At 42.5% G+C, this 24674-nt stretch overlaps 1 protein-coding gene across 1 annotated transcript in view; it reads left to right on the forward strand.

The window, feature by feature from the left end:
• Nucleotides 1–24674, forward strand: part of exoc4 (exocyst complex component 4) — a 604047-nt gene that overhangs the window by 71712 nt on the left and 507661 nt on the right. The window contains exon 5 of the mRNA XM_043714034.2: nt 19790–20033. Within this exon, the coding sequence (XP_043569969.2) occupies nt 19790–20033 (244 nt within the window). The remainder of the gene's footprint in view (nt 1–19789; nt 20034–24674) is intronic.

Here is a 24674-nt window from a genome sequence, read left to right on the forward strand (position 1 = left end):
GTAGTCAGAATGCATGTATGGCTACTTTGTTCAAGTTCTGGTCAATGGTAACTCCCAGAATGTTGACACTGGGGAATGTTGATAGGCTACTGGGCATTGTATGAAGCCAGCATTCCTAAAAACTTTGCATAATTCATGTGTACCCAGATAGTTTGAATCAAAATATTAGTTGAGGATCTTTTCACCTCACAACTGAAGGTTTTTTTGCTGTCACATTTGAAATTCTCCGTTCCATGACTGCTGACCCCAAAGCAGCACCAACCTGATATATTAATTTTGTTTCTCTTCACAGAGCTGCCTGATTGCTGAACATTCTGTTTTTGATTGCAAACTGTTTTGAGTTCGTACAATATAGTACAAGTCAGCAGTTTATTTGGTGGGTTCCAAATACCAGTACCCACTGTCAAGATTTTTAATCTTGCCACAAGATTAAAGGGAAGACAAATGAGCATTGCATAAATTAATTAAATATCTTAATTAATTAATTAAGATCTTAATTAATTAAGATAGGTTCTTCCCACCTTGAGCCCTCATTGGAACAAAATGCGAATTATTTAAGAGAAATAGTAAAATAAAACATTCTAGAACATGACAATAAAACTGATTAAAATTGCAGGCCACTGCTTCAGATAAGAGTGACTTCAGTTTTCCATTACTTTTGTGTAATCTGTCAGGTCTTGGTCAGCATTGACATATCTTTCAGTTAATAACACTCTAAGTGATTTATGTCTATTGATTAAATGTCAAGACTTGGCAGGATCAGTCTATATTATGGTAGATCTCTGTCATGGAAAAATAAACACAAACTCGAGATAGAATTTAGACCTGTATTCTTTTGTGTTGAGCTCAGAAAAAGTGACATGTTACTCCTTTGTAATGTATTCTAGTGCCACTGAGAAACTAAATCTATTGGTTTTTACTGACTGCCTCAAATTGATACTGTCAGTCCAATGGAAGGTAAAATGTGATGGTAAGTCTTTTCATTATAACGCATCTGACATGACCAGATTGATCAGAATAGGAGACTGCGAATAGTGCAGTATGTTTCTGTGTAATATTTCAGGCCTTCAATATCGGTAGCATGAAACAGCAGGATTACCTTATACATTCAGGAAGCTGAGCATTATTTTTTCCTTAGTTATTAATGGGATGTGAGGGAAATTGTAAGCCAGCATCTGTGTCTGTATTCTTTGCACAGATGGTTGTGAGCTCCCTCCATGAATTACTGCAGTCCATGTGGGACAGGTACATCCACACTGCAGTTAGCAAGGCGGTTTTCGATATTTGACCCATAACAATTGTTCCATGTCGGGATTGTGTCGGACTTATTGGGGAACCTGCCAAAGGTGATTTTCCCATGGAATTACTGTCTTTGTCCTGCTGTGGTGAGGATTGTGAATTTTGCAAGGTGCTGTCTAAGCGGTCGTGATGAGTTGCTGCAGCACATTTCATATGTGAGACAGTGCTACAGTGGAGGTGCAACAGCATCTAACTTTTTTTTAAATTGAAGGACATTAATTGCCAAGAAATGAATAACTGCTTTCTTAGTCTTTTAATCAGAGCCCACACAAACTTTGTAACTTTTTACAAAAGTGTAGCCGTGTCTAATTCAGCTACTTTGAAATAGTTTCAAATTAACAGCCAACGAAGATGGTGTAATAATGTTGACATCTCAACTTGTTCCACTTAAATTGAGGAGAAGTTAACTGGTACTTATATCCAGGTATTGAAATGGAGAGATGTATGACCTATGTCTAAAATTGAATAAATATTATTTTGATACAGAAGCAATACTGGAAGTAATCTCTCCCTACTGGCTGGTTGGACAGAAATACTGAAGTAGATGATGAACAAATTAGCATTTTTAAATGATCAAGTGCTGCAGCTGCCTTTCAAGCATTGCCTGGTCTGTCACTTAAATGGCCCAGAAAAAGTTTTTTGGTGTATATTGCACCAGAGCACTGTTGTAATTGTGAAAACTTACCGATGAGGTATCTTTCATGACAGCATTTCAGTTATTTACTTTCTTAATCCAAGAGCTGAAGCTATTGTTGTTTAGATCAGCCATTTTTTCACATCCCCAAATAGCCTCACAAGGTGATGGCAAGATGCCTCATGGAAATGCAGGATGCTATGAGTGTAGGGACATCCACAGTACTATTGGAGAGGGATTTTGAATGAGCAACAATGAAAAAGGTCAGGATAGTGTGTGTGGGTTGATGGGGAACTTGCAGGTGGTGACATTCCCACACACCTGATGGCCTTATCTTTGTCGGTGGCAGAGGTCATGAGTTTGGAATGTGCTGGCAAAGCAATTTTGGTGAGTTACTGCTCAGGTTTCCGTTGAATAGTTTTATCTGGGAGAATTCTAGTTGGCTGTCAGAAAACTGAAACAGGTTTTTGGCTGTTTGAAATTTGCCTGCAGGTATATCCATGATTCTTTTAGTTGCGAAGGATTTATTTTTGTGCCATATGGAAATCAGGGCATGTAGTCACTTCCTGAAGATTACTTTGATTGCAAGGATAATCTTGACTTGTAAGAGTCAAGTTATAATAAGTCAAGGCTCGGGAAATACCATTAACATAAAACTGGTGTTTTACCTTTTGCATTTAATTCCCAGCTTTGTTAAATGGTTGCGTTCAGAGATATTAGAATACCTTCTGGCATTTTACAATGGATGCAAAACATTTGACTGCAGTTAACTTTTATAAAAATAAATGTGCTTCCGCAACATCTTGTGTACTGTCTTCAATTATTCAATGTGTACATCCCCACTGCTAATAGTAACATTATTGACTGGATGCAGAACAACATTCGAAAGTGTGGTGCTGGAAAAGCATCGCCAGTCAAGCAGCATCGGAGGAGCAGGAAAATTGAAGTTTTGGGCAAAAGCCCTTCCTCAGGAATGAGGCTGGGAGCCTTGGGGGTGGAGAGATCAATGGGAAGAGGTGGGGCTGGGGGGGAAGACAGCTGAGAGTGCAGTAGGTGGATGGAAGTCTAGGTAATAGGTCAGAGGGAGGATGGAGTGGATAGGTCGGAAGGAAGATGGACAGGTGGGACAGGTCATGAGGGCAGTGCTAATCTGCAAGGTTCAGAACTGGGACAAGGTGTGGGGAAGGAAAATGAGGAAACTGATGAAATCCACATTGATGCCATGAGGTTAGAAGGTCCCAAGGCAGAAGATGAGGCGTTCTTCCTTCAGGCATCGGGTGGTAAGGGAGTGGCGATAGAGGAGACCCAGGACCTGTATGTCCTCGGCAGAGTGGGAGGGGGAGTTGAAATGTTTGGCCACAGGGCAGTGGAATTGGTTGGTGTGGGTGTCCCAGAGATGTTCTTAGGGCGCCTACTCGCAGAGTGCTTCAATCTCCCCAATGTAGAGGAGACCGCATTGGGAGCAATGGATATAGTAAATGACGTGTGGAAGTGCATGTGAAACGTTAATGGATGTGGAAGGCTCCTTTGGGGCCTTGAACAGAGGTGAGGTGGCAGGAGAAGGTGCCCGGAGGCGGGGGTGGAGGGAGGAGGTGAGGGGGGATTGGGTGGTGCATGGACACAACTAGCTAGTCGTGGAGGGAATGGTCTTTGTGGAAAGCAGATAGGGGTGGGGAGGGAAATATATCTCTGGTGGTGGGGTCCGTTTGTAGGTGGCGGAAATGGCAGAGGATGATGCCATGTTCTCCCCGTGTCTGCGTGGGTTTCCTCCGGGTGCTCCGGTTTCCTCCCACAGTCCAAAGATGTGCAGGTCAGGTGAATTGGCCATGCTAAATTGCCCATAGCGTTAGGTAAGGGGTAAATGTAGGGGTATGGGTGGGTTGCGCGTCGGCGGTCAGTGTGGACTTGTTGGGCTGAAGGGCCTATTTCCACACTGTAATGTAATGTAATGTATTTGGAGGTTGGTGGGGTGGAAGGTGAGGACTGGGGGGGGTTCTGTCCTTGTTGCAGTTGGAGGGGTGGGGTTCGAGGGCTGAGGTGTGGGAAGTGGATGAATTGCGCAGGAGGGCATCATCAACCATGTGGATGGGGAAATAGCAGTCTTTCAAGAAGATATGTTCTGGGGTGAAACTGGTCCTCCTGGGAGTTGGTCCCCTTACCAGTACCCTTCCACTGGCACTCTAATTCATTTGGTTGAACTGGTCCTCACCCTCAACAATTTCTCCTCCGAATCCTCCCACTTCATGCAGACAAAAGGGGTAGCCATTGGCCCTAGCAATGCCTGTCTTTTTGCCGGCTGCGTGGAACAGTCTTATCTTCTGCAGTTGCACGGGCACCACTCAGCACCTTTTCCTCTCCGACATTGATGACTGCATCGGTGTCATCTCATGCTCCCACAAGGAGGTTGAACAGTTAACCAACTTCAGCAACACATTCTACCCTGACCTTAAGTTCACCTGGACCATCTCTGACACCTCTCTCCCCTTTCTCTCCCCTTCCTGGACCTCTCCATCTCCCATCAACGGTGACTGACTGACTCAACACTGACATTTTCTGTGCATGCACTGATTCCCACAGGTACCTGGATTACAGGTCGTCCCAACTTGCCTTCTGCGAAAATGCTATCCCTTATTCCCAATGTCTCTTCCTCCACCGCATCTTCTCCCAGGAGGACCAATTCCACCACAGAAAACACCAGATGGCCTCCTTTTTTAAAGACTGCAATTTCCCCTCCCACGTGGTTGATGATGCCCTCTAGCACATCTCATCCACTTCCTGCACCTCTACCCTCTAACCCCATTCGTCCAACCACAACAAGCGCAGAACCCCCCTACCTGACCTGACCTTCCACCCCACCAACCTCCAAATACATTGCATCATCCTCCGCCATTTGCACCACCTACAAACGGACCCCACCATCAGAGATATGTTTCCCTCCCCACCCCATACACTTTTTGTAAAGCCCATTCTCTCAGTGATTCCCTTATCAGGTCCACGCATCCCATGCAACTTCCCCTGCCACCGCAGGAATTGCAAAACCTGCACCCACACGTCCCCCCTTAACTCCATCCAAGGCCCCAAAGCAGCCTTCCACATCCATCAAAGTTTCACCTGCGGTTCCACATATATTATTTACTGTATCCGTTGCTCCCAATGCAGTCTCCTTTACATTTGGCTGAGTGCTTCAGAGAACATCATCTCTGGGACATGCAGGTCCTGGGCCTCCTCCATCGCCACTCCCTTATCACCCAATGTCTGGAGGAAGAATGCCTCATCTTCCGCTTCGAGATCCTCCAACCTCATGTTATCAATGTGGATTTCACCAGTTTTCTCATTTCCCCTTCCTCCACCTTATCCCAGTTCCAATCTTGCAGATCAGCACCACCCTCATGACCTGTACCACCTGTCCATCTTCCTTCCCACTTACCCGCTCTACCCTCCTCTGACCTACCACCATTACCCCCACCTCCATTCACCTCATGCACTCTCAGTTAATTTCCCCCAGCCCACCCCCCTCCCGTTTATATCTCCACCCCCAAGGCTCTCAGCTTCACTCCTGATGAAGGGCTTTTGCCTGAAACGTCGATTTTCCTGTTCCTCGAATGCTGCTTGACCTGTTGTGCTTTTCCAGCACCTCACACTCGACTCTCATCTCCAGCATCTGCAGTCCTCACTTTTGCTGAGACAGGACAATAGCCTATATGCAATCTGACCACCTTTTAAGTGTCTGACTTCGTGAAAGTGAAATGTTTGTGTTATTTCTCAGTAATACTTTTTTTTTTATCAGCACTAACTAACTGAATATTAAACTATTCACAAATGAGAGATGCATTTACAATAGTGTTTTCATCACTGCAAGATATTCCGAAGTATTTAAAGCTCTATATGTCCTTCTGAAATGTTGCTTCTTTCACAAATCGAAGTTGTTTTTATTTAGAAAACCAACAAATGCATTTTGATAGTCTAAGCTTTTAACAGCTGACAACAAAATTGCCACAATAAATAAGAGAAAATTGGAAGCCAAACCTCTTGACTTTCATATGTATTCTTCACCAATTATTGACACACATTTTCAATAGCACAGAGAGTCATAGTGTTCCCTGCAAGTCAACATGAGCCATCTGTTTCATGGAAGTCTTCAATAAAACTTGTGAACAGTCAGTTGGGAAAAGAAGCAAGTCAAACAGTCAGGGCAGGCACGAACAAAACTGAGAAGTAGAGAAGATTGATAAATTAAGATGCATTTATTCCTAACAGATACGGCACGGTTCCAACATGGCACTGGGATATCAAAGCGATTATCAGGATGGACAGGACTGCAAGCTTTATGTTCTCGGGTGGAGATGCGAAAGGAAGGATAGAAAGTGGGGCAAGAGATGAGTGGGAGTAGCATTCTTGGTTAGGGCTAACATTGTGGCTGTACTTGGCGAAGATACGACCATAAGACATTGGAGCAGAAATTAAGTAATTCAGCCCATCGAGTCTGCTCCATGATCCAATTATGGCTGATCAGTTTCTCAACCCCATTCTCCCGCTCTCTTCCCTTAACCCTTGATCCCTTTGACAATCAAGAACATATCTATTTCTGTCTTAAATATATTTTGTGGCAGCAAATTCCGTCGATTCACCATTCTCTGGCAGAGGTTTCTCCTTAACTCAATTCTAAAGGGTCTTCCCTTTACTCTGAGGCAATGCCCTCTGATTTGATCTCTTCTACCAATGGAAACATCTTCCCAACATCCACTCTGTCCAGGCCATTCAGGATTCAGTATGGTTCAGTTAGATCCCAGCTCATCCTTCTAAACTGCCTTGAGTATAGACCCGGAATCCTCAAACGTTCTTCATATGTTATGAGCGGCACGGTGGCACAGTGGTTAGCACTGCTGCCTCACAGCGCCAGAGACCTGGGTTCAATTCCCGCCTCAGGCGACTGACTGTGTGGAGTTTGCACGTTCTCCCCGTGTCTGCGTGGGTTTCCTCCGGGTGCTCCGGTTTCCTCCCACAGTCCAAAGATGTGCAGGTCTGGTGAATTGGCCATGCTAAATTGCCCGTAGTGTTAGGTAAGGGGTAAATGTAGAGGTATGGGTGGGTTGTGCTTCGGCGGGGCGGTGTGGACTTGTTGGGCCGAAGGGCCTGTCTCCACACTGTAAGTAATCTAAATCTAATCTAATCTAATCTTTCTTTCCTGGGACCATTTCTCATAAATCTCCTTTGAACACTCCATCCTTCCTGAGATATGGGGCCCAAAACTGCGCACAGTACTCCAAAAGTGGTCCAACCAGAGCCTTAGAGTTTTTGAAATACATTCCTGCTTTTGTATTCTAGTCCTTTCAAAATAAATACTAACATTGCATTTGCTGTCCTAACTACTGACTCAACCTGCAAGTTTACCCGGAGAGAATCCTGGACTCGAACTCCAAAGTCTCTTTGCACGTCAGACTTGTGAATTTCCTCCCAATTAAGAAAATACTTCATGCTTCTATTGTTGCTACCAAAGCGCATAACCTTATACTTTCCAACATTGTACTCCATCTGCCACTTCTTTGTCCACTCTTAACCCGTCAAAATCCTTCTGCCGCCTCCCCACTTTCTCAATACTACCTATCCCTCTACCTATGATTGTACCATCTGCAAACTTAGACTGCCCTCAGTTCCTTCAACCAGATCGTTATGTATAAAGTGAAAAGTTGTGGTACCAACACTGACCCTTGCGGAATGCCACTTGTCACCGGCTGCCATCCTGAGAGAGACCTTTTTATCCCCACTCTCTGCTTTCTGCCAGAAAGCCAATCTTATAATCATGCTAGCACTTTGCTATGGCACCATGGGCCCTTCTCTTATTCAGCAGTCTCCTGTGGCACCTTGTCAAAAGCCTTCTTAAAATCCAGGTTGATGACATCCATTGGCTCTCCTTCGTCTAACCTTTTCGTTACTTCCTCAAAGAATGCAAGCAAATTTGGAAGGCATGATCTCCCCTCGATGAGACCATGCTGACTTTGCTCTATTTTACTATACACTTTGATGTCTGCAGAAATCTCATCCTTCACAAAGATTCCAAAATCTTATCCATGACCAAGTGCCTGTTTGGCCTGTAATTTTCTATCTTTTGCCTTACTCATTTTTAAAATAGGGGTGTCATATTAGCAATTTAATAGTCCTCTGGGACCCTAACCCTAGACATTGCTGAAAGATCGCAACTAACTCCTCCACCACCTCTTCAGCTATTTCCTTTAGAACTCTGGAGTGTAGTCCATCTGATCCAGGTGATATATCCACCTTTGTGTTGTTCAGTTTTTTTGTCACCTTCTCCTTGGTGGTGGGCACCATATTTAGCTCTGCTCCCAATACTCTTGAATGTTTGGGATATTTCTCAGGTCTTCCATTGTGAAGACTGCAGATTAATTATTCAGTTCCCCACTACTATCTCTCCAGTGTAATTTTCCAGCTGTCCAATGTTCATTTTTGCCCTTTTCTTTCTCTAAAGAAACTCTCTTCTTGTCTTCCTTTTTATATTTCTGGCTAGCTTACCTTCATTTAATCTTCTCTCTCCTTATTTCTTTTTATTTTACCCTCTGCTGGTCTTTGTAAGCTTCCTAATCCTCTGGTTTCCCACTGCTCTTTGCCACATTGTATGCTTTCTGTTTTGCTTTTATGCTATCCCTGACTTCCTTAATCAGCCATGGTTGCCTCATCCTGTACCATGCTTCCTTTTCCTTGTGATGAATTTTTGCTGTCTCCCCTACTCCCAGAAACTCCTGCCATTCCTGTTCTACTGTCTTTCCTGCTTGGCTCCTCTCCCAGTCAGTTCTGACCATCTCCTCCCTCATGCCTCTGTAATTACCTTTTATTCTGCTGTAATACTATTACCTCTGATTCTATCTTCTAACTCTCAAACTGCAGAGTAACTTCAATTGTGTTATGATCACTGCCTCCAAAGGGTTTCTTTACCTTAAGCTCCCTTATCAAGTCTGCCTCATTGCCCAGCATGAAATCCAGTATTGCCTGTTCCCTAATGAGCTCCACCACAAGCTGCAACAAAAAGCCATCTCGTAGACATTCTACAAATTCCTTTTCCTGCAGTCCACTACCATTCTGATTTTCCCTGTCCATCTGCATATTGAAATCCCCCATGATCACTGTAACTTTGCCTTTCTTATACCAGGAGATTGAAAAGGTGTGTATCTTGCACCCTATTTGGAGGACTGTACATGACTCCAACTATGATTTCTTTACTTTTTTGTGGTTCATCAATTCTACCCACCCAGATTAGAAATAGAATTATCTGTACTATCTGACCCTATTTCGTTTCTTACTGTTGACTTAATTGCATTTCTGACTTAGAAGGAAACCCCTCTCCCTCTGTCCACTTGCCTATCTTTTCAGTAGGATGATATCCTCAGATATTCAGCTCCCAATCCTGATCCCTTTGCAGCCATGTCCCCATGTAGCCCATCATGTTATACCTGCCAATTTTGATCTGCTCCATGAGCTCATTCATGTTATCTCTTCTTCGTGCATTCAGATCTAACACCTTCAGTCCAGTCCTGCATTAACCATCCCTTTTCTCGGTGTCATTCATGTGTCCAGTGTGCTTGAAGTTTGATTGCTGACCCTTTCCATTTGTGTCTGTGCTGGACACTTGAATTACCTCTCCTGAGTTCTCCTTCCCTGTCATTTATTGAGTTGTAGAGATGTACAGCATGGAAACAGAACCTTCGGTCCAACTCATCCATACCAATCAGATATCCTGAATTAATCTCATTCCATTTGCCAACATTTGGTCCATATTCCTCGAAACCCTTCCTATTCATGTACCCATCCAGGTGCCTTTTAAATGTTGTAATTGTACCAGCCTTCACAACTTTCTCTGGCAGTTTATTCCATACAGTCTCACCACCCTCTGCATGACAAGTTGCCCCTTTGGTCCCTTTTAAATCTTTGCCCTCTCACTCTAAACCTATGCCATCTAGTTCTGGACTCCCCCACTCCAGAGAAAAGACCATGTCTATTGCCCCTATCCATGCTCCTCATAATTTTATAAACCTCAATAAGGTCACGCCTTAGCCTCTGCTCCAGGGAAAACAACCCTAGCCTATTCAGTTTCTCACTATAGTTCAAACCCTCCAATGCTGGCAACATCTTTATAATTTTTTTCTGAACCTTTTCAAGTTTCACAACATCTTTGCTATAGCAGGGAGACCACAATTACACACAATATTCTAAAAGTGGTCTATCGAATGTTCTGGAAAACTGCATGTTGACCTCTGAACTCCGATACTCAATGCTTTGATCAGTAAAGGCAAGCACACCAAATGCTGCTTTTACTATATTATCTACCAGGGATTCCACTTCAAAGGAACTATGAACCTGCACTCAAAGGTCTCTTTTAGTTCAGCAACACTTCTCGGAATCTTAACGTTACATGTACAAGTCCTGCCCCGATTTGCCTTTCCAAAATGCAGCATCTCACATTTATCTAAATTAAGCTCCATCTGCCACTCCTCGGCCCATCTGATCAAACTCCTGTTGTACCTTGAGGTAACCTCCTTCGTGTCTACTCCACCTCTGATTTTGGTGTCATCTGCAAACTTACTAACTATACCTCCTATGTTTACATGCAGATCATTTATATAAATGATGAAAAGCATTTGACCCAGCACTGATCCATTGGCACACCACTGATCACAGGCCTCAACTCTTAAAAGCAACCCTCCATCACCACTCTCTGTCTCCTACCTTTTCAGCCAGTTCTTTATCCAAAAGGCTAGTTCTCCCCGTATTCCACATGATCCAACCTTGCTAACCAGTTTACAACAAGGAACCTTGTCAAACTCCTTACTAAAGTCCATATAGATTACAGCTGTAAATTGGCTTGCTGAGCTGGGAGGTTTGTTTTCAGACATTTCGTCACCATACGAGTTAACATTATCAGTGAGCCTCCGGATGACGCACTGGTGGTCTGGGCTGCTTGCTATTTGTGTTTAGGTTTCCTTGGGTTGGTGATGTAATTTCCTGTTCTTTGTCTCAGGGGGTGGTAAATGGAATCCAAGTCGATTAGATTTCCTTCGGCCCAGTTAGTCCACAATGACCCTCTGAAGAGTAACCCATCCAGGTCCATTCCCAAGAAATAATTCTACGGGCAATTAAGCATGACCAATTCACCTAACCTGCACATCTTTGGACACATCGATGTGTTTGTTGATTGAGTTCCAGTTTGATTGCCAGGCTTCTAGGAATTCTTGTGCATGTCTCTGTTTTGGTTTGTCCTAGGATGGATATGTTGTCCCAGTCGAAGTGGTGTCCTTCCTCATGTGTATGTCAGGATACTAGTGAGAGTGGGTCATGTCTTTTTGTGGCTAGTTAATGTTCATGTACCCTGGTGGCTAGTTTTCTGCCCGTTTGTAGTGTTTGTTACAGTTCTTGCAAGCTGTTTTGTAAATGACATTAGTTTTGCTTGTTGTCTGCATAGGGTTTTTCAAATTCATTTAGTGAATTTGTTTTAGTGTGTTGGTGGGTTTGTGGGCTACCATGATGCCAAGAAGTCTGAATGATCTGGCAGTCATTTCGAGATGAGAAAGGACACCATTTTGACCAGGATGACGGATCCATCCTAGGACAAGCCAAACAGAGAGATGCACAAGAATTCCTAGAAGCATGGCATTCTAACCGGAACTCGATCAACAAACACATTGACTTGGATCCCATTTCCCACTCCCTGAGAAAAAGAAATGACATCACCAACCCAAGGAAACCGAAACACATAAATAGAAAGTGGGCCATACTACCAGTGCTTCTTCCGGAGGCTCACTGATGATGTTACCTAGTATGGTGACGAAATGTCTGAAAATGAACCTTCCAGCTCAGCACGAAAACCTACATCCAGAACCTCAACGTGAGCTACAAATTTTCTCAAAACTCACTACCACATAGATTGCATCCACCACTCTGCCCTCATCAGTCCGCTTCGTTACTACTTGAAAAAATCATAGTTTTCCACACAGTTGAATCACCCTCTACAGATGTTAACCTGCTGCTTTGTTTCACCCTTCCCCACTGCCCCCCATCCCTCAATTCCCTCCTCACTTTCTAGTTTAAAGTCTTGTTGACCAGCGTATTTACCACTTCCACCAGAAATTGGTCCCAGCTCGGTTCAGGTGGAGACCATCCTATTAATACTGATCACTCCTGTTCCGACATTGATATCAGTGCCCCATGAAAAGGAATCCGTCTTTCCCACACCACTCATTTATCCACGTGTTTACTTTCCTTATTGTTGTGTCCTAATGCCAGTTTGCACATGGCTTAGGCAACAATCCAGAAATTAAAACCCCAAACTTGAGGACCTGCTCGTTAAGTTGGTTCCGAGCTCCTGATAATGTCAGAATAAGTCCTCCTTTCCTGGTCTTGCCTGTGTTGTTTAGTCGAGCATGGACCACAACAACTGGGTCCTCTTTCTCCCTCTCCAATATTCTTTCAAGCCGCTCAGAGATGTCCCTTACTCTGATACCAGGCAGGCAGCACACCACGTGGGATGCTCGATCCTGCTTACAAAAGATACTATCTATTCCTTTATCTATAGAATCTCCTACAACTGCCACTTCTCTTTTTGCTTCCCCCTCTTGAATGGCCTCCTGTACTATGGTGCAGTGTTTAGTTGGCTCATCCAATCTGCAGCCCTTTCCTCTTCCACACAGAGAGCAAGTACCTCATACATGTTTGACAAGGTCAAGAGCTGAGGCTCCTCTGTCCCTCACAGCAGCATCAGATTACTTGCTTTGATTGCATGTAGATTAGATTACTTAGTGTGGAAACAGGCCCTTCGGCCCAACAAGCCCACACCGACCCGCCGAAGCGTAACCCACCCATACCCCTACATTTACCCCTTACCTAACACTACGGGCAATTTAGCACGGCCAATTCACTTGACCTGCACATCTTTTGGACTGTGGGAGGAAACCGGAGCACCCGGAGGAAACCCACGCAGACACGGGGAGAATGTGCAAACTCCACACAGTCAGTCGCCTGAGGCAGGAATTGAACCCGGGTCTCTGGCGCTGTGAGGCAGCAGTGCTAACCACTGTGCCACCGTGCCGCCCACATTCCTGATGAAGAGCTTATGCCCGAAATGTCAATTCTTCTGCTCCTCGGATGCTGCCTGACCTGCTGTGCTTTTCCAGCACCACACTCTCGACTCTGATCTCCAGTATCTGCAGTGCTCACTTTCTCTTATTCCTGGGAGTATATCCAGGGAAGTTATTTGGGTGGAACTGAGAAATAAGAAAGGGATGATAATCTTATTGGGATTGTACTATTGAACCCCCAATAGTCAGTGGGAAATTGAAAAAAAACCTTTTATGGAGATCTTGGTTATCTGAAAGAATAATAGGGGAGTAAAGATAGTGGATTTTAATTTTCCAAACATAGACTGGGACTGCCATTGTCTTAAGAGTTCAAATGGAGCGAAGTTTGTCAAGATACATTTCTGATTCAGTGTGTGGGTGGACCTACTACCGAAGGTACAAAACTGGACCTACTGGGTAATCCAAGATGGAGGACGGGAAAAGTTTCTGGCTGTAAGAGCTGCTCCTTTTTTTTTTTGAGGTATTTTTGGTGTTGCCGCCGATTTAACCTGTGGCAGTGTTTGTAGAGGAATAAGACAGTATTATTTTCTGGGTCTGTAGATTTTGAAGGAGCAAAAATGGCCTTTACAGTGATATGTACTTCTTGTCAGATGTGGGAGTATAAAGAGAGTTTAAGGGTTACTGTGGATTATATCTGCTATAAATGCTGTTGGATGCGAATCTTATCGGATCGGTTGGCGAGATGGATAGAAGTGATGAGGAATTTGCAACAATATGTGATGGATGGCAGTTATAGGAAGGGGGGAAAGTCTCAGATACAGTCACATAGATGGGGTTAACTCCAGGAAGGGTAAGAGAGGTAGGCAACTAGAGCAGGAGTCTTTTGTGGATATCCCCATTTCAAACAGGTATGCTGTTTTGGAAAATGTAGGGGGTTATGGATTTTCAGGGGAACGTAGCACAAACAGCCAAGTTTCTGGTATTGAGACTGGCTCTAATGCAAATAGGGGTTCGTCGGCTTCCAAGAGATTAATTGTGTGAGGGCATTCTGTAATCAGAGGTACAGACAGACGTTTCTGTGGCCAGGAGAGAAAAAGCAGAATGGTGTGTTGTTTCCCTGGTGCCAGGATCAAGGATGTCTCAGAGAGGGTGCAGAATGTTCTCACGGGGGAGAGGGGCCAGCAGGAGGTCATTGTCCACATTGGAACCAACGACATCAGAAGGGAAAAGGTTGAGATTCTGAAGGGAGATTACAGAGAATTAGGTAAAAATTTAAAAAGGAGGTTCTCAAGTGTAGTAATATCTGGATTACTCCCATTGCTACGAGCTAGTGAGGGCAGGAATAGGAGGATAGAGCAGATGAATGCATGGCTGAGGAGCTGGTGTATGGGAGAAGGATTCACATTTTTGGGTCATTGGAATCTCTTTTGGGGTAGAAGTGACCTGTACAAGAAGGACGGATTGAACCTAAATTGGAAGGGACTAATATACTGGCAGGGAAATTTGCTAGAACTGCTTGGGAGGATTTAAACTAGTAAGGTGGGGGGAAAGAGATCGATCTGAGACGGGTACAGTTGAGAACAGACGTGAGTCAAACAGTCAAGGCAGGCAGGGACAAGGTAGGACGACTAAATTAAACTGCATTTATTTAAATACAAGGGGCCTAACAGGGAAGGCAGATGAACTCCGGGCATGGTTAGGAACATGGGAGTGGGATATCATAGCAATTATGGAAACATGGCTCAGTGATGGGCAGGACTGGCAGCTTAATGTTCCAGGATACAAATGCTACAGGAAGGATAGAAAGGGAGGCAGAAGAGGAGGGGAAGTGGCATTTTTGATAAGGGATAGTGTTTCAGCTGTGCTAAGGGAGGATATTCCTGGAAATGCATCCAGGGAAGTTATTTGGGTGGAACTGAGAAATAAGAAAGGGATGATCACCTTATTGGGATTGTATTATAGACCCCCCTCAATAGTCAGAGAGAAATTGAGAAACAAACTTGTAAGGAGATCTCCGCTATCTGTAAGAATAATATGGTGGTTATGGTAGGGGATTTTAACTTTCCAAACATCGACTGGGACTGCCATAGTGTTAAAGGTTTAGATGGAGAGGAATTTGTTCAGTGTGTGCAAGACAATTTTCTGATTCAGTATGTGGATGTACCTACTAGAGAAGGTGCAAAACTTGACCTACTCTTGGGAAGTAAGGCAGGGCAGGTGACTGAGGTGTCAATGGGGGAGCACTTTGGGGCCAGCGACCATAATTCCATTCGTTTTAAAATAGTGATGGAAAAGGATAGCCCAGATCTAAAAGTTGAAGTTCTAAATTGGAGAAAGGCCAACTTTGACGGTATTCGGCAAGAATTTTTGAAAGCTGATTGGAGGCAGATGTTCGCAGGTAAAGGGACTACTGGAAAATGAGAAGCCTTCAGAAATGAGAGAGCAAGAATCCAGAGAAAGTATATTCCTGTCAGGGTGAAAGGGAAGGCTGGTAGGTATAGGGAAAGCTGGATGACTAAAGAAATGGAGGGTTTGGTTAAGAAAAAGAAGGAAGCATATGTCAGGTACAGACAGCATCGATCGAGTGAATCCTTAGAGTATAAAGAAAGTAGGAGTATACTTAAGAGGGAATTCAGGAGTGCAAAACGGGGACATGAAATAGTTTTGGCAAATAGAATTAAGGAGAATCCAAAGGGTTTTTACAAATATATTAACGACAAAAGGGTAACTCGGGAGAGAATAGGGCCCCTCAAAGATTAGCAAGGCAACCTTTGTGTGGAGCCACAGAAAATGGGGGAGATACTAAATGAATATTTTGCATCAGTATTTACTGTGCAAAAGGATATGGAAGATATAGACTGTAGGGAAATAGATGGTGACATCTTGCAAAATGTCCAGATTACAGAGGAGGAAGTGCTGGATGTCTTGAAACGCATGAAGGTGAATAAATCCTCAGGATCTCATCAGTTGCAACCTAGAACTCTGTGGGAAGCTCGAGAAGTGATTGCTGGGCCTCTTGCTGAGATATTTGTATCATTGATAGTCACAGATGAAGTGCCGGAAGACTGGAGGTTGGCAAACGTGTTGCCACTGTTTAAGAAGGGCGGTAAAGACAAGCCAGGGAACTATAGACCAGTGAGCCTGACCTCGGTGGTGGGCAAGTTGTTGGAGGGAATCCTGAGGGACAGGATGTACATGTATTTGGAAAGGCAAGGACTGATTAGGGATAGTCAACATGGCTTTGTGTGTGGGAAATCATGTCTCACTAACTTGATTGAGTTTTTGAAGAAGTAACAAAGAAGATTGATGAGGGCAGAGCAGTAGATGTGATCTATATGGACTTCAGTAAGGCATTCGACAAGGTTCCCCATGGGAGACTGATTAGCAAGGTTAGATCTCCTGGAATACAGGGAGAACTAGCCATTTGGATACAGAACTGGCTCAAAGGTAGAAGACAGAGGGTGGTGGTGGAGGGTTGTCTTTCAGAGTGGAGGCCTGTGATCAGTGGAGTGCCACAAGGATCGATGCTGGGCCCTCTACTTTTTATCATTTACATAAATGATTTGGATGCGAGCATAAGAGGTACAGTTAGTAAGTTTGCAGATGACACCAAAATTGGAGGTGCAGTGCACAGCGAAGAGGGTTCCCTCAGCTTACAACAGGATCTTGACCAGATGGGCCAATGGGCTGAGAAGTGGCAGATGGAGTTTAATTCAGCTAAATGTGAGGTGCTGCATTTTGGGAAAGCAAATCTTAGCAGGACTTATACACTTTATGGTAAGGTCCTAGGGAGTGATGCTGAACAAAGAGACCATGGAGTGCAGGTTCATAACTCCTTGAAAGTGGAGTCGCAGATAGATAGGATAGTGAAGAAGGTGTTTGGTATGCTTTCCTTTATTGGTCAGAGTATTGAGTATAGGAGTTGGGAGGTCATGTTGCGGCTATACAGGACATTGGTTAGGCCACTGTTGGAATATTGCGTGCAATTCTGGTCTCCTTCCTATCGGAAAGATGTTGTGAAACTTAAAAGGTTTCAGAAAAGATTCACAAGGATGTTGCCAGGGTTGGAGGATCTGAGCTACAGGGAGAAGCTGAACAGACCTTATAGAGGTTTTTAAAATTATGAGGGGCATGGATAGGATAAGTAGGCAAAGTCTTTTCCCTGGGGTTGGGGAATCCAGAGCTAGAGGGCATAGGTTTAGGGTGAGAGGGGAAAGATATAAAAGGGACCTAAGAGGCAACAATTGTAACATTTAAGAGGCGTTTGGATGGGTATATGAATAGGAAGGGTGTGGAGGGATATGGGCCGGGTGCTGGCAGGTGGGACTAGATTGGGTTGGGATATCTGGTCGGCATGGACGGGTTGGACCGAAGGGTCTGTTTCCATGCTGTACACCTCTATGACTCTATGACTCTACTGTTGGCAAATAAGGCAAGGCAGGTGACTGAGGTGTGAATGGGGGAGCACTTTGGGGCCAGCAGCAATAATTCTGTTAGTTTTAAAATAGTGATGGAAAAGGATAGACAGCATCAAAACGTTGAAGTTCTAAATTGGAGCAAGGCCAATTTTGACGGTATTAGGCAAGAACTTGCAAAAGATAATTCTGGGCAGATATTCACAGAGGGACTGCTGGAAAATGGGAAGCTTTAAAAAATGAGATAACAAGAGTCCAGAGGCAATATGTTCTTGTTAGGATGAAGGGCAAGGTTGATAGGAGGAGGGAATGCTGGATGACTAGAGAAATTGAGGTTTTCTTCAAGAAAAAGAAAGAAGCATATGGCATGTTTCGCCAGCAAGAATCTAGTGATTCCCCAGAAGTGTCCAAAGCAGTAGAAGTGCACAAAAGAGGGAAGTCGGGTGGGCTAGCTTTAACAAATGAAGTAGAATCCAGAGAGATTTTATCAATACATTAAGGACAAAAGAGTAACTCAGGAGAGAATAGAGCCCCTTAAAGATCAATATGACTGCCTATGTGATAAGTTGGAGAAGACAGCAGAGTTTTTTTGCATCAGTGTTTACAGCGGTGAATGATATGCAAGATGGTGAGCATTGGGAAATAAATAGCGACATTTTCAAGAATGTCCATATTACAGAGGAGGTCGCGCTGGAAGTCTCAAATTACAAAACGTTGGATAAATCCCCGGGGTCTGATTGGTTATACGCTAGCATTCTGGGAAGCTTCTGTACCAACATTGTTGAGCTATTTTCTATTAAAATGCTACCTTCCAGCTGTTAAAGTCCACAATAAATGGAACATCAAAATGCAGTAATGATTGATTTTGAAATTGATAACTATGGAAGTGGTTCATGAGTTGCCTCGTTTTGGCCAATTGAAGTGAAATTGATAGAAGTGTCATGGAGGTGAATAGTTTGGAGGAACTTTTGTTTTGGGAAGTAAAATAGATAGGATAAAATTTGATTCAGTTGTGTATCTCTTGTTGAAGGATGGCTCTTGATAGGCTAAGTGTTTTCACGTATGCTTTGATATCAGTTGTTTACTCTTTACAATGTATCTTACGGCATATATGATTCCATTTACTTGTCCAACAGTTTTGTTTTTCAGTTTCTGTTTTGCTCTTTGCATCTTTATTGCATTCAAATGTGGTAAGGATTTACTAGTGTATTGTAGAACCTAAGGAGCTCTATCATCTTGGATTTTGTGCAGGAATTTTGTTATGAATGTTAGGTTGAGTTCCAGTGAAGAACGTCATCATTACTGTGGAGTGAGTGGAACTGCCAACTTATAAAGTTTGTTCATGCTTAGTTAAATGAGAGAGTCCCGTAATTGCTGTTGGGTCAGCCCGTTTCTCCATGTGCTGTATTTTCACATTTTGTCTGTTACGGTGCAAAGGTGCTGTCATAAACCATTAGTTAGCCACGAAATGTGCCACGTGAGGCTTGGACTGTTGTTTTCTGCTGTAACTGAACTGTTGCTGGAAATGCCGTCATAATCGCTACCAAGCAGATTCCCTCTTGCCCTTAAATTAGAAATGTTTGGAGTCTGATTCTTTCAGAATTGAATTCATATTGGAGTTTTGAACTTGAACGTTTTTATAAAAGTCTTTTCACTTATGCCAATCCTTAGTTTCCGGTCTTTTTATTGAACAGATGAGAACCAATGACCATTTTCTCAGAGAATTTTTCCACCACAGAAAAGAATTTTGGTCATTGTAGACCCTATTGCTTCTCTACCTCGCTTCATTTCTCTCATGGTGACAACAGGTGTTTTCAAAGCATTTCTGAACCACTCAGTCAGCATCCATTGGGTTGCTAAGACCATCCAAGCGGCAGCTCTGGTGCTTCTCATCAATGACTTTGATCGTAATTCACTGACTAAACTTGAAGTTGTGCATAAATAATTTCATTTATCTGTGGACAAGACTATTGTTTGGCTCTGTAATTAAGTACACACTGGGGGAAAAAAATCTTTCAGTTTGCTGTACATAATTTTACGATGGATTAAATCTATTTCCTAGTATCAACTTTGATTTAGGCTCCATTAGCCCCAATGAGGATGTTTTGATTTCTAGATGAGCCACTGTCTTGCTTGCCCGACCTGTGCACTGGACAGGTACCATGGAGAGGGTGTTCTAAAAATGGTCAACCACAAATAACTACTGTTAAGCCTATGAATACTCTGAGCAGCATCGGTGATGGCAAACACTATTTATTCACACTGGACTGCTAAGTCCAGGGAAATAACGTTCCTCTAAAGAAGCTCCAAACTGAATGTTGCATTTTGTTTTATTTAATTGACTTGTTTTGTTTTAACAGTGAAAGAGGTAAACCTCCAAGATATAAAAGAGGACCCAGAATGTGATCCAGAGGAGAACAGCATACTTTTTATGGGCATTCTGATAAAAGCCCTGGCAAAGCTGAAAAAGATTCCTGAAACAATCAAAGGTATTAAAGAACGCTTCAATCAAGAACTGGAACAGATTGTGAAAAGGTCCACAACCCAGGTCGCAGATCATGCTTATCAACGAGGTGAAGTTGTCTCACAAGAGAATCAACCCAGGTAATAGTGCGATAACTGAGAGATGGGAAGGGGCACAGAAATTTTGGCAGTAATCATACTAATACTTTGTGAAATCAATACACATTAGTCTGTGAAAATTTGCGGTCACCTTTTCAGCATATTTTGCAAACCATTGCTCAAATTATTTGTTTTACGTTCTAATCTTACTTTAATAAAAAAAACTGGTAGGGATTATTATTTGTGACTGTTATTTCTTTGACACAGTGACATGTTTGATCACAGTGCCTTATCATTTAGTACTTAAGTCATGATTGATCAAAAAATTTCCTGCTGCCAGCAACCTTTCAGGAAATGTTCTCAAATACCATGACAGTGTCAGAAAATTGCATTTCAAGTTTGCTTTGTGCTGGGACAACTTCTTGCTGTACTAAATCTGGCTTTGATTGCTCCAACACAACCAAATTGTGCATGGATCTGAGTTTAATTGATTTCTCCAGTTTCACATCTTCATTTTGAAGAGTTTCATCATGTGACTGATAGTCTCCACTCCCTTGAAATCAATTCACGTTCTCTTCAAGCTCTGAATTCGGGGCTCTTGTGGTGCAATGTCCTTCTCTCTGAGCCAGAAAGGCAGGTTTCAAGACTCACCTGTTCCAGAGGTGTATCATAACAACATCTCTGAACAGATTGATTAAAAAATTTGCGAGACAGTGATTGGAGACAGACAACCACAAGCTACCAGGTCGGTGTTGATAATGTGATGTATGACATGGTTCTTCGTAAAGGCACTTGTGGTGTTTGTAGTGGCAATCCAATATCTGAGCCAGGAAGCCCAGTTTCAACTCCCAAATAATCCATAAGTGAGTAGGAAACGTTGATTAGGAAAATGTCTGAAGTCCTAAATTCTGGTCAAAATCAAAAGATTTTGAAGATTGAAGTCAAAAATTGCATCCAGTATTGGAACTGATGTTGCAATGGTTTGTATCAGATTTGAAATATCTGCGATGAACTCCTGTGGACCAGAGATGAATTAAGAAGGCTGAAATTCATATTTCTTAAGTTTTTCTAATGTGTCCTGGAAAAGTGTACTGATTGGATTTTGGGAAAAGATAATATTACATGGGCTCCTCATTGCCCAAACTGATAGATGGAGAAGAGATAATTGATGAAGAAGACATATGGTGTGTTGGCGTTTATTGTTCAGGGGGTTAAGTTTCAGAGCCACGAGGTCATGCTTCAGCTGTACAAGACACTAGTAAGGCAGCACCTGGAGTATTGTGTACAGTTCTGATCACTACATTACCAGAAGGATGTGAAAGCTTTGGAATGGGTTCAGAGGAGATTTATTAGGGTGTTGCCTGGTATGGAGGGAAGGTCTTAGGAGGAAAGACTGAGGGACTTGAGGCTGTTTTCTTTCGAGAGAAGAGGTTGAGAGGTGACTTAATCGAGACGTATAAGATAATCAGAGGGTTAGATGGCGTGGATAGTGAGAGCCTTTTCCCTCTGATGGTGAAGGCTAACACAAGGGGACGTCGCTTTAAATTGAGGAGTGATAGATTTAGGGCAGATATCAGGTAGTTTCTTATGAGTAGTAGGGTCATGGAACTGCCTGCCTGCAACAGCAGTAGATTCACTGACATTAAGGGCATTTAAATGGACATTGGACATATATATGGATAATAATGGAACGGCATAGATTAGATGGGCATCAGATTACTTTCGCAGTTCGGCGCAGCATCAAAGGCTGAAGGGCCTGTACTGTGCTGTTTTGTTCTATGCTCTATATTTCAGAGGGTGGGATATGAGACTGTTGGCAGTTGCTTACCTGTCACAGAATGACTGCAGAGCAATTTTTATGTTGGTCAAGGGTGAAACACCAGAGGTTGTGGTCCACATTAGTGCTAATGTCACAAGTAAAAAGAGAGATATGGTTGTTGTAGGATTTTTGGGTGCGAGCATGAGACTGGCAAGCAGGACATAAGGCATGGACGAGTTGGACCGAAGGGTCTGTTGTACACCTCTGATTCTGTGACTCTATAATGCAGCGATCGCGGGATATTTCCAATGCTGTGTACCCGTTAGCATATAACTTGGCAAAATGAGCACATGAACACATGGTTAAATACATGATGCAAGGGGCAGGGCTTTGGATTTGTAGAAACCGAGAATAGGTAGAACCTGTATAAGGAAGATGAGCAAGACAGGCAGGGAAGCTTGCTCATGTTGTTGTGGGATTTAAATGAACCCGCCAGAAAATGGGGAACCTGAGAGCAACTTTAGATCGAATAAAAATAAAGCTGGTTATGAAAAGGAGGAAGCTCAAGAAACAAGGTTAGTGATTTAACAAAAGCAAAATTAAGAGCAGTCTATCTGACAGCACACAGCATTCGGAACAAAATGGGTCATTTGCTGGCACTGGTAGATGTTAAAAAAAGGCATAATTGAGCAGGACATGATCTCTGAGTAAGAGGTCTCCCATTAAAGGCAGAGATGAGGAAAAACATTTCTCAGGATAGTGAAGCTGTGGAATTCTGTATTATAGAGGACTGTACAAATGGGTTGTTCAGCATTTTCAAAGCTGATGCACAGATCTTAATCGTTTAGAAAATCAAGGATAATGGGGAAAGGCAGGAGAATGGGGGTGAGGATCATCAGATCAAACAAGATTTGATGGGTGGAATGCCAACTTCGGCTTGAACATTATTTGGTCATAATTTCAGTTAACCATGTTTTGCACACCACTGATTACTAATTCCCTATGTTTATAGAACCAAATTGTCACTTAATTATCCATGAATGAATCAATATATCACCTGTTCAATTAGCCTTTTGGCATTCCTGCAGACCTTCGTTCATAATAAGTGTTGACTCTAGTTTTTTATCAGGCTCCTGGATGCCACACTTTGCCCTTAGCATCAAGGTAGCATTTGACAATAGCCTTCACCTCCTGTCTCAAATTTAACTTTTCTGCCCATATTTGGATCAAGGCTGCCACAAGGCCAGGAGTTCAGTGGCTCTGGTAGAACCCAAATTGAGTGTCATTGAGCAAATTATTCCTTGTCAAGTGCCTCTTGATAGTATTGTTGACAACCCTTTCTGTCATTTTGATGAGCAATCATAGACTGATAAGGAAGTAATTGTCCAGTTTTGATTTTTTGGTTTTTGAGCTCAGAATATTATTCAACCATTTTTAACCTTTTCTGGTAAATTCTAGCAGAGCCAGATTGGAGCATTGCTGAAATGTTCCTAGGGTCAATAAGATTACAATTTGCTAAGATATAAGTGGACAAATTAATGCTTCACAGTCTTAATAAAATAGCGGTAGTGAAGAGGATATAAAGAACTTCATTAGCCTATTGTTTGGAAACTTGATGAGCTTTACAAATAGAACTGATACTTTATGCATACCTATACCCCAAAATTTAAATGGGCAGTGAATGGCTATTTCAGCATTTGGGAAAAATATTTTTTCTTGACAGATTGGATTAGAAGTCTTTATCTGTTTGTGTTCTGTGTGGAAATCTACATAGCATATATATTGTTGAAGGAATACCATTTACCAGTGATGGGGAATAAAATATTTTATAGTAAAATCTGATGATGCTATGTTTAAAGTGACTGTGTAATAGTGTGAGGAATTTTGCAAGCGAAGAATATATTGAATTTGATAAGGAAAAAAGTTTTTGAATATAAATTTTGCGATAGGATCTCACTTTGAAGAAGTCGACTGAAGAAGTACCCAACCTCGATTTTTCTCACTGTTTCGTCCCCAGACTCTTAAGTCTTACTGTTCTGATATTATTACATACTTAAGATGTTACTTCACAGGTGCAGAATTTGCTGAGTTCACTTGTAAAATTGTTAGACCAAGTCAGAAATGTTTGTAAGCAGGTTTGCAGTATGGTATGATATGATACAGGAACAGGGCTTGATTTCACTATCAGCACTTCTGGAGCTAATAGGTTAACTCTTTTCTCTCTTGGTTTGTGACTTTATTCAGTTCAGTGGTAAATTCAATTGTCATTGGTGTTCTGTGTCATTGTTGGCAAAAAGATTCACGTAATTGCATTAGTCATTAACGACAATAGTTATGACTTGTAAAGTTCTGCAAGTTTTCCTTTATAACTATTGATTACATGAATCAGGTGAACCCTGTGAAATATTTTTTGTTTATTAATTACTAACCTTCTGTTTACCTGTAGTAAGGCTAAGTTAATCTGATACGTGTATTTTATGGAAAGTATACTGCATACAGCAGAATGAAGTGCTCTGGCTTGTTTGTAACTGATGAAATATTTTCTGCATTTGCTAAATGGAATCTGTCTAGCTTTTTCAGTTAGGTGTTGACAATGTGATTTCCGTCATTTTTCTTGGAAAACAACCTTAATCAGTTAACCACTTTACGCCAGCTGTATTAACACCCATACAATGATAGAAGGAGGTTTAAAATTAATTTTCTAATAAATGTTGAAAATGCATATTTGGAGAGCATACCCTTGATGGTGCGGACATTATCAGCTAAATGACCTCTTTTTATATTTGTGTCATTGAGAGTTCAAATAGTTGGTCTATTTTAACCCATTTATTGAAACTGCCCAATATCCATTCGGGAAGGATTTCTTGTTTTAATCACCACTCTTTCAGAAAATATACTCCTGCAGCATTCAGATTTTATAACTG

The sequence above is a fragment of the Chiloscyllium plagiosum genome, unplaced genomic scaffold (genome assembly GCF_037043375.1).
Source record: "Chiloscyllium plagiosum isolate Xiang-an unplaced genomic scaffold, Cpla_swu_hap1 HiC_scaffold_23, whole genome shotgun sequence".
NCBI classification, from domain to species: Eukaryota; Metazoa; Chordata; class Chondrichthyes; order Orectolobiformes; family Hemiscylliidae; genus Chiloscyllium; species Chiloscyllium plagiosum.